This window comes from Polistes canadensis, unplaced genomic scaffold (assembly GCF_001313835.1).
Source record: "Polistes canadensis isolate GaletaPanama2010 unplaced genomic scaffold, ASM131383v1 scaffold_201, whole genome shotgun sequence".
Lineage (NCBI taxonomy): Eukaryota > Metazoa > Arthropoda > Insecta > Hymenoptera > Vespidae > Polistes > Polistes canadensis.
In genome coordinates, this window is record NW_014569748.1 from 17326 (window position 1) to 34787 (window position 17462).

Sequence of the window (17462 nt, forward strand, 5' to 3'; positions counted from 1 at the left end):
TTAAAGGTTCACGATATTTTTTTCAACGATACTTTTTTTTTCTTTTTTTTCTTTTCACAAATCGAACTACAACTTCCGATTCGCGTTCCTTCCAAACCCGTCAATACGTTTGGTCTTTTACTTTTTACAATTTGTTTTTTTTTTTCACTAATCCTATCTTTTTTTCTTTTTTTTTTTAAAATCGACACAACAACTATAATAAGATATTTCTTTATATTTTTATATTTTTATTTCGTTGTCGTCGTCGTCGTTTATCTTTGTTATTTCTTTTTCATTATAATTTCATTTCGATTCCTTCGTTATACTTCCTATAAAATAAATACACTTCTAAACGTATTTTCCATTAAAAAAAAAAAAAAACAAAAAAAAAGAAAACAACAAAAATTGCATAATTAATAAAGACACGTCTTGCAATGCGAAACAAAATTCGAGATAATCGGAAAGAAAAGAAAAGAAAAGACAACAAAATTCAAAAAAGGGGGAATATATCGGATACGATAAGAATATTAAATTGTTATTAAATTAAGAAAAAAATTAAAAAAAAAATTTTCTAATAAATTCACATGTTACGTATTGTGTTTAAATAATAGGTGGATCGTGCGGAGAAGAAGGAGGGCCAGGGAGTGGGAGATCCGGCAGCATCTTCGGCTGGTTGCAGCGGTGCTTCCGGTTCGAGGATGGGCCCAGGGCCCGATTCCGGTAGCAGTGCTCCTTCTTCGGTTCCCCAATCTCTGGCTACGTCACGTGACGAGGAAGACGACGAGGATAAGGAGAGTAGTGGTAGCCGAACAAATAATAGTCACGTCGGATCGCGGTGAGTTTATTATTATTATTATTATAAGATCGTTTATCATAATCATCGAAGCAACTCTTCCTCATCCCTTTTCGGTTTTCTTTCTTTCTTTTTTTTTGTACGCCCTCCCAACCCTCCCTTCCTCACCGCACTCGTCTATAATAATATTTGGACGAAAAATTTGCGGCCGCGTATTGGACAAAAGGGGGGCGTGGGTGTGGTTTCTTCTTTGTTCCCGCCCCCCGTCTCCCCACTCCTCCCCTTTTTTTCCACAATTGACAATAATTATCATAAATTATTGTCAAAGTTTATCATTATTCATCGTGAATGTTAATTTATTGTCGATCTCGTTGAACGTAAAACAACGGTGATTGTGTGTGTGCGTGACTTTTTGTTTCCTTTTCTATATTCTAGCAGTAAAAAAGAAAAGAAAAAAAAATAGAAAAAAAAAAAGTTCTTTACTCCTCTTCCAAATCGTTTAACTTGACATTAAAAAAGAGAGAAGATGAGACCGTTTCATTAATCATTCCAAGTGACAAGGATTAAACGGTAGTTAATCTTCCATCCTCGGTTTTATTTCTTTTCTTCGTAAAAAGAATATCACAGAGGGTAGAAAGTGATACTGATGATATTATTCGAAAAATCCTATTTTCCATTTAATGGTTAAATTAACGCGATCAGTATGTTTATCGAATAGATCTTTCGAATATAATTGTTGTCGCGTTAATTAAAAAGAATCTAACGATATTCGACAGATAAATTAGTATCTAAGGGATGAATGTTATTTGTTGCAAGATCTTCATTGTTCAGAAATTAAAGAGGATAGATGTTTTAATTCTTTAAAAAAAAAAAAAAAAAGAAAGAAAATGCAATTTTGAATAAATATAATAATGATAATCTTCGACAGATAAACGAATATCTAAGGGATGAATGTTATTATTCATAATTTGTTGCAAGATCTTCATTGTTCAGAAATTAAAGGATAGATGTTTTAATTCCTTAAAAAGAAATAAATATAATAATGATAATCCATAATAATAAAAATCTATATAGAGAGAGAGAGAGAGAAAGACGATAATTCGCACGAAGATTTTTTTTGATAAAAGGTTGTAAAAGGTGAAGAGGAAAAAAAAAAAAAGAAAAAGAAGGGGGTCCTCCGAGATCCGTTTATCGAACGACGTATGACGTCGTTGATCTTTACGTCTAAAGTATTTCCTTTTTTATCCTTGTATTGGGTCACATTTTACGATACCTTTTTTCTCAAAAGGCCATAACGAGTTTTTCAAACGATACGAAAAGGGGAATGCTACACGTTTCAACTCTGGTTCGATTTGCGGGTACTTTTAAATCGTTTGGAAATCGAAGTAACCCGAGTATACCATAGAATAAACTTTATTTCTAGACCCTTAACGATATCTTCCAAGTAGAAAAAGTAAAGAGAAAATGAGACACACAGAAGTAGAAGATAGTGAAGTAGAAGATAGTGAAGAAGAAGAAGACCCTTATCTCGTACATAACATCGAAGATCTTCTTCTCTTTCGCTTCGTTTGATTTTAAATCGGAAACTCTTTTGAGCTTTTCCCTAATCTCTTCCCACTTCCTCTCTCCCCTCCTCCCCCCCCCCCATCACCACCAGCATCGCGATAAGATTAACGAATTCGTTACGTAGGTGATTATATTTACCATTCGCGCGATTGCACAGTTTCATAATACGATTAAAACCGTTCGAAAATTCGAATTAAATCGATCGTAAAAGAAAATTCCCTCTCTTCGCACGAATGAATTTTATATTTTCTTTATTTCCTTTTTTTTCTTTGTTTTCTTTCTCTCGATCGTAGTTATTTCATCCATCCGATTTTTATAAGACAAACAAAACTTACTCTTTTCGTTGGAATTTATTATGATTATTTTAAGTTTTCAAGATAACAATGATATTTAATATTCGTTAATTTAATTGATCACAGTTATACAACGTCATATAATAATAATAATAATAATTATTATTATTATATAATAAATTGAGGGTGAGAGACACTAGCAACCTACCCTCAGTTAAAAACAATAAAGCATTCTCGGAAATAACAATAAAAAAGTTATTATAACAGAACGAAGTCCTAATAAAAATAAGAAGAAGAATATAATAAATGAGAAATTCATTAATTTTAATTATAAATATATATATATATATATATAGTTATTTGTCGTTCGATCATCTTTTTTTCTTTTCTTTTTCATTTTCCATAATTGAAGACTATGACGTTGATGAAAATCTAATCGAATCTTCGCTTTAATTGCAACGTAGTAATTTATCGTCCAGTACGATCTCGTATTTTGAAATGAATGAAATGAAGTGCGAGAGAGAGAGAGAGAGAGAGAGAGAGAAAGAGAGAGAGATAAAAAGAAAAATAGAGAGTACTTATTGCCGTAACGTTATTTTTTAGTACGAGCAACGAAGATACTCATTAAGATAGTTTCTATTTTGTTCTCTTCTTGTTTATTTTTTTTTTTCTTTTTTAAGTAGTCCCTTAATAGAACTGTTTTCTCATGTAATCCTTGAACATTTACCTTCTTCTAGTATTATTACATATATATAGATATATACTATGTATTTTAAAGTATATAACCAAAAGAAGTAGTTATGTAATACATGGACTGACCAAATTAGAAGAAAAACAGAGTGCAAAGTCTGGTGTGTCTGTTAAGCTTTAATACTTTTTACGATAGAAAGCCATTTATTCTTGAACATTCTTTTGAATTGTTTAAAACCCGTCATTGTGTGATTTTATTAAAAGAATGAAAAAAGAAACGTCACGATTGATTTGATCTGTACCAGTTTGTAAATATATAAGAAAAGGGAGGAAAAAATCGTTCAACTAAACATCCCTCCGTTTCGCGTTGCCAATATTGATAAATTAATAATAAAAGCACACAGAGAGAGAGAGAGAGAGAGGAAAAGCTTCTTTTTTGTTAAACAACCGTGATCTTATCGATTTGAAGCGTAAAACAAGATTAGATACACGACCTTCTCTTTGAGCGTTATAATTTCTATTAGAACGATCTTGAACTTTTTTTTTCTTCTTCTTTTTTTTTTTTATAGAAAAAATATAATTCATTAATTGTGGTTACATTTTTTATTGAATAAGTGTTGCATCGAGTAACGTTTAATAATATGAACTTCTAAAATTTGTATTATATATATCACACAAAAGTATATTTATTTCATATATATATTTGTTCTTTTTCTTAATTATATTTTGATCGAACAATTTTTGAATTAAATTTGAAATCGTTTCATTTCATTCAAACGTCAAAATAAAAATAATTGTCTTCACGAGCATACCCAATTTGTGTCATAGAAATATTCATTCTATCCAAAGCCCTGCCCATCCCCTCTTCTACCTATGCCCTTTTCTCCACGTGAGGTAAGTTACAGGTGAAGCTATTTAAATTACAATACACCCACGCTTTAGCCTTTTCAATTGTATCTTAGTAGTATTCCAATATTTCCGTGTATCGATCGAACGAATAAACGAACGCCTACCCACTTTAGTTGTTATCTTTGGAATCATAGTCAGACCTTATATTTTATATATCCAACTTGTTATATTTTTTTTCTTACCTCGTTTAACTATGGTGTATATATATATATATAAAATATCTGTTTGAGAAAAATAAAATAAAAAGAACAAAAAGTAATACCCCCTGATCGCCCGCATGTACATTCGTGTTATTTTATTTCTCATTGATATTTGATTGGATTATTTTTTCATTTTTTTTTTCTAATTACAAACCTATATATGCCATCTAATTGTCTAAACATTTAGTCGAATTCAACGATAATGAACAAATAATGATATATTGACAAGACACGATGATATTTTATTTATTAATCGTCACGTATATAAAATATATATTCAATATTTATTTTTCAAAATTTTTTAAACTCGGATTTTGTGTTCAATTCAACGATGAGAAGAGAGTTGTCGAATGAATTCATCCATACGCGAGGATTCTCCTTTAAACTTCTGCAATTTTTTGTTTTTTTTATTCGTATTTTACCATCGATCGAAAATCCTTTTCGTTTATCTTTGGATAATATTTGATTGAAAAAAGCAAAAAAAAAAAAAAAAAAAAAAAAAAAACAACGAGTATCCGATACGTTGGAAATAAAACTTCGTGCGAAATATCGTATATACAAGGAGGAAAAATACAATACTTGAGCGAAAATTCGAATTTCTTTTTATCTAGCATAAAATTATTTCCATTTTCTGAAGATATAAATAGTAATAAAAAATTAATTGATTAAAGATATTATTTCACAATGAATCGTTTAAATAATTATTGGAACAACGTTAAAAATTTCATTCATTCGAAATATTATTTCGCGTTAGCGTACTGCACTTTCACATAAAAAGAATGGAAAATGCGTTTAAAAAATATAAAACATATTATAGTTCTAGCAATGATAATATTTGTCGTGTTTAAGCGAACGAACAACATGGTACTTTCTAGTTAAGAGGATTTTTTTTTAAAAAAAAAAAAAAAAGAAAAAAAAAAAAAAAAGAAACTTCAAATACGTCCTTGGGGAAAAGTGGAAATCTTTTGGTAGGAAAGCTAAAATGTTGGAGAATGACGTTATCGCGTGTTTTCAACTAAAGTAGGATAAGAAACGTAAAAGCTAATTGGACCGATTAAGAAGCAATAACGTAAAAATGGTATGCTAGAAAAAATGTGGCCAAGGACAACGTGAGATACAAAATGAGTTTCAATATAAATGAAAAATAAGAAATTAAATATATAACATTTATCGAGATGTGTGATTATGTCATCGTGATAATTAATATAACCAAAAGTGACCACTAATCACATTTTGATTTAATCAAGAAAATTACATTTTTAAATTTACTAGAGCAATTATTTTATTAAAAATAAATATGAAAATAGTAGCGTGTAAAAAGCATACTTTTTCTATTTTTTTGTTTTCCCATTAAAAATTTGTTTCACTTGTAATAATTCGCAATCAGATTAACGTAAACGTTAGTAAGTCATTCTTGGTTGAACACGAACGATGATATTTCGATAGATAAAAAAAAGAAAATATAGATAGTCAGTCGTACGATCGATTATGATAGTTTCTTGAATCGGTAGTTATCTTGAAAAGGTATTGAAAGGTATCAAACGAGATTTCTACGGTGGTGGTATCTTTATATAGAAGAAAAGAAATAAAGCTTTTCTATGCTTTTAGCAGGGTTATGGTCAATTGTTTTACCGGATTATAGGGGCTTCTAGTGAATTCACCCTTCTGTTATTGGATATACAGGACACCGAGTAACTTTCTACCAACTATTACATAGTTTTCTTTCCTCTTGACAATAATACATACATGCATATGTGTATGTTACCGTTAAAGTGTATATAATAATTCATTCGATTAATGTTAAATTTATATTTTACACGAAATAACAAAAATTAACATATAAAATATATGAATTTAATTGTATACTTTTCTCAAACTATGTTCTTTTAAAAAATAATTAACCAAAATACGAATTAACAAGAGGCGAGTTTAATTTAAAGTAAATTGAAATTTGATTCTCGTATTTTAAAGTATACTTTTCATTCGACCACAATGATCATAATTATCCTTTCTTGTCTCTTCCTATTATTTTGGAAAACTAATGTTCCGTTAGTCGTGGCGCGTTTTATCCAAAACTAATTTACGAATTCAAATTTCAATTTCGTACTTTAACAAATTCGCATCTTTCGTAAATTCACGTAATCACGCGAATTGAAAGATGTCACGTTTTAACGGTAATATATCCAAAAAGAAAAAAAGAGAAACAATAAGAAATGATAAAAAAAAAAGAATCAAATGCAACGTTGAACGATGACATGAAAAATAAGACAAGAATAAATAGTAATAAATTTGTGAAGGGTTTTTAGAGATAGAAAGTAGTATCGAGAGCGAGCGAGTTAGAATCCATTAAAATCAAATATTTTAGGGATTATGTTAGATGTGTTAGAAACGATTAAAACATTCCCATTTCTTTTTTGTTTTCTTATTATTAAAAAAAGGCATACATACGGACAACATTGACATTTATTTGTGTCCCAAATTTTTGATAGAAAACAGAGAGAGAGAGAGAGAGAGAAAGAGTGAGAAGAGACAAAGAAAGAAAGACAAAGAGAGAGAAACGTACGAATGTGCGAATGTGTGAGAAAATGTGGGTGCGTGTGAGAGAGAGGGGCAACCCGTCCGGGTTTTGTCTTCTTTCGCAGATCATTGGGATTCTTCGAACGAGATCTGTCAGCCAATGAACGTGTTGGATCCTTCGAGAAAGAGATAACGAGCCTACGTGGTACATCAACGACCTCGGAATCTTTGGACAGCACTGGCCTCGATACGGAAATACCAGCTGCTGCTAGAAGACCCCGTAGTACGAGGGGTTCACAAAAGTGGAGTAACGTACGCGCCGTCATGGCGTTATATTCTTCCCTCCGCAAAATCAAGAGGTATTTTTCACCGCCATTGATAGATATGGACGGTAACCTCTACTATCGGCACACTCTATCTTCTTCTTATTATATATTATATATATATATATATATAGATATATATATATATATGTTACCGTCAAATCAGGAAATCCGCCATTGCTAGTTTTTGTCAACAATATAAAATATATTCATTGTAATGTAATCATTATTTTACTTCTTAGAATTTACTATGAACTATTATACTATCTCTATTTTTTAATTATTTTTTTTTATTGGAATTGAATAACAATCGTTACAATATTATTGATAAAAATAATTGATTACGAACTGATCATTATATTCTACTTTTTACAATTTTTACTATACTTCGTATTCTCTTTTAATTATATTTTATTTGAATTTAGAAAATATTGTTTCTTTTTATGAATTTATCAATATTCTATTTTTTAGAATTTTATACCAACTATACTCTTTTTTTAAAAATATTTATTACACATTGATTTACTATTCTATACTTTTTACAATTTACTACGTAATCGTATAATTTAGTAATTTGTAATGATCGGGGGGGGGGGATTTTTTTCTTGATACACATAAGTGAACCGATTGATTATTAGATATAGATGATTAATCTCAGTTATAAGATTAATCTTTAATCGCGATTCCATTTCATTTTATTTCATATTACAATTATTATTATTAATGTTATTATTTTTTGTTTTCGTTTGTGTGTTTGTAATTTTTCTTCATAAAAAATCAAATTAAATTCGTTAATTAGGAAATTTGTTAGAGGATTTCTGATATTAAAAACAATCGGTCTTATCTATTTTGTTTTTTTCTACTAGATATTCCTGCACAAAATCAAATTAAACTTGTTAATTAAAAAGACAACGTTAGTCGGGTATATAATAAAGAGAATAAGAAAAAGAAGAATAAAATAATGTTAATCGAAATGGATATTTGAACTCGAACGTAATACGTATCGCAATTCGTTTATTTTGTTTTTTCTTTTTTTTTTTTTTTTATTCTTCTACTTTTTATTTTATCGTATTTTCATCATCCAACTTTATTAATTTTAATAAAAATCCAGATAAAAGAAAGTTTTAATTAACCATTATGTTGTAAGAAAATACTTTTTTTTTTTTTTACGATAGAAAAGAAAATATACGAGTTCGTAAATTTCATTAAATGTTTAATAATATTTTCATTGATATTAAACACACTTGTATGTAATATTTCTTTAACGAAAAATATCATAATATCAAATTGAACAGTTGCATTAAATACTTCTTAAAATATTGAAAAAGCATAAACTCGAATCGTATAGAATTGAAGATAGGAAGGAAGAAAATGGTGGTATATAAATATATATATGTTACCGTTATAGAGCCGGAAATCCGCCATTGCTAGTAATTCCTCGGCATTCTCATCAATGCAAAGAACATTCCAATAAAGTCGGAAACAGAAGAATTCTTATAGTTTTTCCTAAGCATTAAACATAATGCTTTAATATTCTATAGAATATCAAATTACTATTTAAACAACGTTGAAAAAAATACATTCTCGGGCACAGATACACAGCCATACGCAACCCCTTCCCCCCAAAACAACCCATACAGGTAAAAAACATTTCTTTCTAAACCTGTGTATCTTCCGATACGATAGGAAACAAAAGATATAGATTTCCGTGGAAAAAGGGAGTACTTTAATTTAATATAAGAGTAATTTAAATCTATTCACTCTCTTCTTTCTTAGTATAAAAAATATTTACAGAAATTTTTCAAAAAAATATCAGAGATTGAAATGCTATAAATTGTAGAACTTTGCAATTTCTTTGAAAAGTTTCGGCAAATATTTTTTATACTAAAAGTGAATAGATTTTAACAAAACTTGTATTAAATTAAAGTACACTCTTTTGTCTACACGTAGAACACCATATCGAGTTATAAATTTAGCATGTAAAGTTCAGAAAATGTCAGAGAATGCAATGCTATAAATTGTGCATCTTTGCAATTTCTTTGAAAAGTTTTGATAAATATTTTTTATACTAAAAATGAATAGATTTTAATGATTTTTATATGAAATTAAAGTGCACACTTTTGTCTATGCGTGGAGTACCTTTTCGAATTATAAATCAATCTGAAAAGGTTCATAAAATGGCAAAGAATGCGATGACTGCCAATTTTTCCTACTTTGCCATTTCTTTAAAATGTTTCGGCAAATATTTTTTATACTAAAATGAAATAGATTTTAATAAAACTTATATTAAATTAAAGTGCATTCTTTTATCTAAACGTAGAATACATCTTTGAGTTATAAATTAATCTGCAAAGCTTCAAAAAATGGCAAAGAAAAATTGGCTGATCAGGCAATGTGAGCAATGCCTGATGGCCAGGCATTGTTAACATTACCGGCCTAGGTTCCAAACCTCCCCCGGCAATGCTAACAATGCCTGGCCTTAGGCAATGTGAACAATGCCTAGTACGCAAACTTTTCTTTGCCATTTTATGAACCTTTGCAGATTGATTTATAACACGAAAAGGTACTCTACGCGTAGCTAAAAGAATGCACTTTAATTTAATATAAAAATCATGAAAATCGATTCACTTTTAGTATAAAAAATATTTGCCGAAACTTTTCAAAGAAACGGCAAAGTAGGAAAAAATTGCAGCATCGCATTCTTTGCCATTTTATGAACCTTTTCAGATTGATTTATAACTCGATATGGTGTTCTACGTGTAGACAAAAGAGTGTACTGTAATTTAATATAAGTTTCATTAAAATCTTTTCACTTTTAGTATAAAAAATATTTACCGAAACTTTTCACAAAAAATGGCAAAGATGTACAATTTACAGCATTGCATTCTCTGACATTTTCTGTACATTACATGCTAAATTTATAACTCGGTATGGTATTTTTCGCATAGACAAAAGAGTATACTTTAATTTAATATAAGTTTCATTAAAATCTTTTCACTTTTAGTATAAAAAATATTTACCGAAACTTTTCAAATAAATTGCAAAGTTGTATAATTTATAGCATTGCAATCTCTGATATTTTTTTGAATAGTTTCTGTAAATATTTTTTATACTAAGAGAGAGAGTGAATAGATTTAAATTACTCTTATATTAAATTAAAGTACCCCCTTTTTTCACGGAAATCTTTATCTTTTGTTCCCTGTCGTATCGGAAGATACACAGGTTTAGAACGAAATATTTTTTACCTGTATGGGTTGTTTTTTTTGGGGGTGGGGGGGGGGAAGGGGTTGCGTATGGCTGTGTGTGTCTGTGCCCGAGAATGTATTCTTTTAAACGTTGTTTTAATATTAATTTGATATTTTATAGAATATCAAAGTATTATGTTCAATGCTTAGGAAAAACTGTAAGAATTCTTCTGTTTCCTATTTCATCGGAATGCTTTTTGCATTGATGAGAATGTCGAGGAATTACTAGCGATGGCGGATTTCCGGCTATGATGGTAACACATATATATCTTGGTAACTATGTTTGATCATGACGTAGACTCATTATTCTCAAGAAAGCACTAGCAGAAAATAAACAAGCCCTTTAATTTATTTGATATCTGAAGTATAGTGATAGACAACGGTGTACCATGAACGTGGTTCAATTCGTAAAAATCAATCACTTTTGCTTTTGGCAGGATTAAAAAGCTTCCTCTCTAACTTTTATCTTTTATTTTATGAGAAGTGATGTTTAAAAAAAAGGAAAAAAGAGAAAAGCAAAAAGAAGAAAAAAGACCTATACAGAATTCGATAAGGAATAATAATGCTTTTAACAACCTAATGGTTATTCAATGTTTTTTCTCCTTGGTTTTATTATTTTATATATTTTTTTTTCTTTCCTTTTCGATACTTCCTTTTTTTAATATATATTTTTTTCAGATTTACGAGCTCGAATTAATCAATTCTTACGATATAAAATGTAAAAAAAAAATGTAGCTTATGTCAAATTTATGGGATCAATGAAATATCGACGATAACATCAACATTTTTACGAAAGATTTTGTATGAAACACTCGCGACACTCAGTATAATTATTGTCCTCATTTATTCTCCCCCCCCCCTTTTTTTTGTCCCAACGAGTTGGATAATTTCGTATTAAACGTTAAACGACAAGTTATTTTACAATTAAATCTGCATTATATATATATATATATAATCAGGTTTTTATTGTACAACTTACAAAGTATTTTTACAATGTATTATCATTATTTTAGTTTAAATCTGTATTATAATAATACTTACGTTAATTAAACAATACGAAACTATAGAAATATAAATCTTCGTAATTATAGGAAGTAAAAAAAAAAGAAAAAAAATGAAGAAATGCAATGTAATGATCAAATAAATGAAACAAAAAAGAAAAAAGAAAATATATAAACATATATATATATATATATATAGTAGTCCCATTCATAGTTATTGCATAGTACTCGTTTCATGCGAGTAAGTTTCTTTCGGAATATGCTTTTATATGATACCAAATGCATGGGAGTTTATTATAGTAGTATCGTATGATCCGAGTAAATATATATATATACATATATATATATATATATATTATACTTACACATTGAGAACATAAAATAATCTCAACACCTTTCATCGTACAGGGTCGTAGCTTTCGCACGATTTTCTCTTCTACAGAGTAGATCAAAAATTGACGATGGGATAAGAGAACGTTCGTTGTTGTTTTTGTTAAAAAGGAATACATATATGGTGAAAAACTTTTTTATGCATATATAGTTTTATATTATAATTATGTTGAAATAACAATTGTGGATGAAATAAATAATTTTTTGGTGTTTTGCATACGTTCGTACAGATTTGTTAGAATGATTAGCATAAAACAATTTTATCATCTTTAAATAGGAAAAAGCATGATTTCAGCCCCCCCCCCCCATTCTACTTTACTCCACTTTTTCTATTTTTCCGAATGTTCATGAATTTCTTTCTCTCTCTCTCTCTCTCTCTTTTTTCTTGCGTCATAAAAGTGCATCGTGAGTTATTCATATTACGTCGAATTTATTTATTTATATATAGTATTTATTTTGTATTTTAATAATCTTTTATTCTTTTCGTTTTTTTGTTTTGTTTTATTTGTGTGTTTTTCGTATCTACTTTGCACGCAACACAAATGTTTCCTTTCTCTATCTCGACATTAATTAATTAATTAGTTAATTAACTTGCGTTACATTCAAAAATTTATTATTATTATTGTTATTATTATTATTATTATTATTATTATTACAAACGAAAAACTCACGAGATTGTTGCTAGTTTGCATTTAATAATGCTTACCTGTGTTTTGATGCATCCAAATTATTAGATGAACACGTTGCATCGATTGTCGTGAAAAAAAAAAACAAAAAATTCTTTTAACAACGTTAATACAATTATATTTATAATTGACATTTGTTTTATTGATATAATTATTAATCGACAGATATATTTATTTTCTCGACAGTCGATGCGTATTAACGGTTATGGTTAAATAGTATAATTGCACAAGAATTTTGGAATATAATATTATTAATTATCAAAGTAAGTAGAACAAATTAAAATATCAAAGCTACAACCCTGTAAGACTTACATATACACGTGTACACTAGAAACACGTTTAATATATTTTATTATTAACAATCTTTTTATAATTCAAACAAACACATCAATTTAAACGATTTATTTTTCTACACTTCTTCCTAATAACAAAAAATATACTTTCTTATGCATTAAACAAAAAAAGGTACTCTTTTTTCTCGCATTGCATTACTTGAAATTTTTTATTTCAATTTTCTCTATCTTCTCTTTCTTTTCAATATTTATTAAAAAAACACAAAAATATATAAAAACAAACATCTTTCTAATCTCTCACAATATTCATCGCGAAAAATTTTAATTTCAACAACAGCAATCAACAACAGCAAACAACAATTAACAAGCATCCAACAACACACGAACAAGAATAAACACTTTACATGCGTGTGCGTGTATGTGTTCGTGCATTGAAGAATGCAAAAAAAAAAGTAGTAGCATCTTCGATTGAAACAAAAAAATACAACCTTTAGTTATATTCTATATCTTTGTCTAACTTACTTGAATTCTCGATGTTTCCATTTCTGTTTGTGTTGCCTAACTATCTGTCTGTCTGTCTGTCTGTCTGTCCGTTTGTCTGTATGACTGTCTGTTCGCTCTCTGCCAGTCTGTCTGTCTGTCTGTCAGTCTGTCTGCCTCTTATTCATCTGATGCTCTGGCTAAACGATCTACCTGATTCTCGCTCACTCTCTTCTTACTTTATATCTATTCATTTAAAAAAAAAACAAAAAAAAAAAAAATAGCAAAAAAAAAATATAAAATACTCTACTCTATATATTGACTTGACTCTCTGCATCACTATTAGAATTAGAAATTTATACGGCGGATGATTTGTCTGAATTTTGTCTGGAAAAAGCAAATGTTGTGTTTATTTTCCACATGAACGTACGTTATTATTATTATTATTATTATTATTATTATTATATCTATTATTAGGTATTAGAGATCATTTAAAACGGTGATAGACCGTAGGTAAAATTGTCTTTTGTTGTATGCAACAATATTTAATGATTATATATATATATATATATACATTTACATTAATCGTGTGTTAGGTTGTGCGTGTGTGTATGTGACGAACGTTATCTTCTTTTTTTTTTTGTTGGTTTAGTTATTTTTACAAAAAAAAAGAGAAAATAAGAATATTTTATAAGGTAAACAAATTAATGAATTTTAATAATATATTGTATGTATAATTTGGATAAAAAGAAAAACAGAAATATTAGACATAAAAGGATTGCGATGATGCATTTGTTTTTTGTTTTGTTTATTTTTTTGATTGTTGGGAACGTCCACGTTCTATATATCGCATCTTAATTTTATATTGAACAAAATAATGCATGAGTTACTTACGATCTAACGTATACTTTTAAACGAGCTTTTCTTTTCTTACAAATAGTATGGGCCGAAGATATGATGCTTGATCATATTTATTTAAACAAAAAATTTTTTTTCCAGCAATTTTTTATTGTTATTCATTTATTCCTTTTGAATTTTATGATTTATGAGTCGTTATCTCTAAATACGAAACAAAAATGAAAAATAAAAAAAAAACAAGGAAATCATGTACGTGTAATTATGCAAATCGTACGATCGTATTTTTATGAAAAAAGGCAAAAAAAAAAGAGAAAAAAATAACAATTTATACACGTTTGATTTAAATATAATAAATTTATGATTTGATTTAACAAGTTATTAAATATTTTATTATATGATATCAACTACACACTATGTCTTTTAAAGAAATAAACGGGATATATTTTAGTTTGTTGTTTCTTTTACGACTCTTTTCCAAGACAATAGAATATGAAATTGCTTCAGTCAGAGAACACTCACTCGTGAACTTAACTTTCGCATTTTTACGATACGTGTTGTACGTATCTTTTACGGTCCATCAAATATTTTTTACTAACCAGTTCTCTTTTTTTTAGTTTGTTTTTGTTTTATTTTCCCCGGTAACTTTGATCGAAGATTTAAAAACGTTTAAATCGCGTTAATGGCGTCACGGTACGGACACAATTTAGAGATACCGTGTCATGAAATTTCGTGTTTTTGAAAATGAAAGTAATAGAAGGAATAATTACGTTTTAATTTATCCGAATACAAGAAAAAAATTACGTTTGATTTTATTGTTTTAATTTTAATTAATATTTCGTAGTACCCGGCCCGATCTTGAAAAAACTACAGTGTTTTCCGGACAATATATAATTTTAGCAAAAATATTAAAACGAACAACGATTTTCTTTTAAAAAAAAAACACTGTCTAAGATCGAGATTGTTATTTATTTTTTAGAGAGAAAAAAGTAAAAAAAATGTATTATTTTCGTTGTTTGTGTTGAATAATAGTTTAGTTATTTGTATTTTATTTTATTTGAAATAACTGATACAAACATTATAACGATCGTCGTTGTTTATCAAAAAGTTCTTCATCGGCGATCCGTTATTTATGTTTTCTGTTCGCAGAACTAAAAGCAATCAACGTTGGATGAAATTACGTACGACCGTACAATTGTCATCGGCGATATCAACGATACAAAAGAAGCCACCGTTGAAACGTGAAGATTCATTTTTAAAAAGATTTTCGACCCGTCAAATACCGGAAAGTCAAGAAACCGTGGACACGGGTGAAGGTGAGGGTGACGCGAACGACGAAAAGGATTCAAGCGGACGACGAAGAAGACGTGCAAGAAGGACGCAAAAAGCACCAAGAACTGTTGTCAATCCTGACGAAAATTTTTATTACTATTGGTTAATGTTATTGTCATCCTGTGTCCTATACAATCTTTGGACATTGATAGTAAGACAAAGTTTACCGGAATTGCAAGCATTGGCACCTGCCGCCTGGCTTGCCTGTGACGGATTCACCGATTTGGTATTTTTCTTAGACGTAGCCGTACAATTTCGTACGGGTTATCTCGAGCAAGGGCTGATGGTTTACAACAGTAAAAAATTGGCCGGACATTATTTGAAATCGAAATGTTTCATATTAGATTTGTTAGCACTGTTACCCCTCGATTTGTTACAATTCAATCTTGGTAGTAATCCAATGCTAAGGTTTCCAAGGTTCCTCAAGATCTATCGTGTTTATAATTATTATTACATGGTAGAATCCCGTACGGTTTATCCTAATTTATGGCGTGTACTCAATCTCATCCATATATTATTAATACTCGCACATTGGTTCGGCTGTTTCTACTATCTCCTAAGCGAAGCCGAAGGATTCCAAGGTGATTGGGTCTATCCGTACAGGCCCGGTGAATATGCGACCTTGACCAGGAAATACCTTGGATCACTCTACTGGTCTACCCTTACTCTGACGACGATCGGCGACCTACCCACCCCGGAAACCAACGCCGAGTGAGTGACATATCATCTACTTCGACGATTCCTTTTTATTATCTCCAAACCCATTTTTCTAAACTCTCTCGTGTCTTCTTTCTCCTTTTCCAAAGAAATGAAGCGAAAAATGGACAAAGAGAGATGGCGTGGGGGGGAGGGGGGTTGAAGTAAAACAGACAGATAGCGTGAAAGCGAGGGGTTCATTTTCTTTAAAGTACCTTTTTATGGGGTCATTCCTTGAGATCCCTTGCAAATGCAGTACCTTTTCTTTTTCTTCTTTATTTTAATCCACCTCGTTCAATTCTGATTACTTAGAATCTAGGTGAATTTCTTTTTTTTCCTTTTCTTTTTCTTTTCTTTTGTTTTTAAAGAGAGATAATAAATTTTGAGATAAAACGTGTTAGTGAAAAATTCGTGTAATCGATGATTTCGATTAGAAGATTTGCAAAAATATTTCTATCTCGTTTTTTAAAATCATTCTTGCACACTAAAATGAAGTGTTAGCTATTTTGTAAAATTCGAACTTACAAGTCAAAAAATATTAAAAAAGAAATATGATTATCGATTCGCTTTGTATTTGTTTTTTTCTTCTTTTTTTTTTAATCCCCTGACAGACATGTCACGGTATCCGCGTGTTTTTATTTTTGAGCCTTAAAAAATATAATTAAAAATATTCGTAACGAACGTAATCTCGAAAAGCGTTGGCAACGGTACGACGGAGCTGTTTTTAGTTTTGAAGCACGAAATGCATTTTATTAAATGTACACCATCCATACCTTGGGTGTTTTATCGACGCGACACGGATTTATCTAAATATAAAAATAATTTTCTTCTTTTCTTTTTCTTTTCCTTTTCGTTTCGTCCCAAATTCACGTTCCCGTTACGTTACTTTCATATATCTTTTACGATTATCTCGAAAATTGACAAAAATATCAAGGAAACACTAATATGTAAAAAAGATAGATAGAAAACAAACAAAAAAAGAAAGAATATACAAAATTAAAATAAAACAATATAAATTTACGAAAAATAGTATACAGGTTGAATCGAAAATTCATTGGTTTGGTAATTGTACAAATTTAAAATCAAATAAAATACGATAATAGGTTGAACAAATTTTCTTAAAACGATACTTTACAAAATCATTTAAAGTAATAGACATTTTTTCTTTTAGGCTCACCCTGTATTGCACGTATATACTTATAGATAACAATATA

At 29.3% G+C, this 17462-nt stretch overlaps 1 protein-coding gene across 3 annotated transcripts in view; it reads left to right on the forward strand.

The window, feature by feature from the left end:
• The first annotated feature begins 553 nt into the window (after positions 1–553).
• The window catches only part of LOC106789755 (inner centromere protein A-like), a 33239-nt gene continuing 16330 nt past the window's right edge, over positions 554–17462 (forward strand). For 2 of the 3 annotated variants that reach the window (XM_014754229.1, XM_014754230.1), the window contains exons 1-3: positions 554–814; positions 7073–7306; positions 15370–16263. In XM_014754229.1, the coding sequence (XP_014609715.1) occupies positions 678–814; positions 7073–7306; positions 15370–16263 (1265 nt within the window). In that variant the 5' untranslated portion in view covers positions 554–677. The remainder of the gene's footprint in view (positions 815–7072; positions 7307–15369; positions 16264–17462) is intronic. The other variant, XM_014754231.1, reaches the window with a different exon arrangement.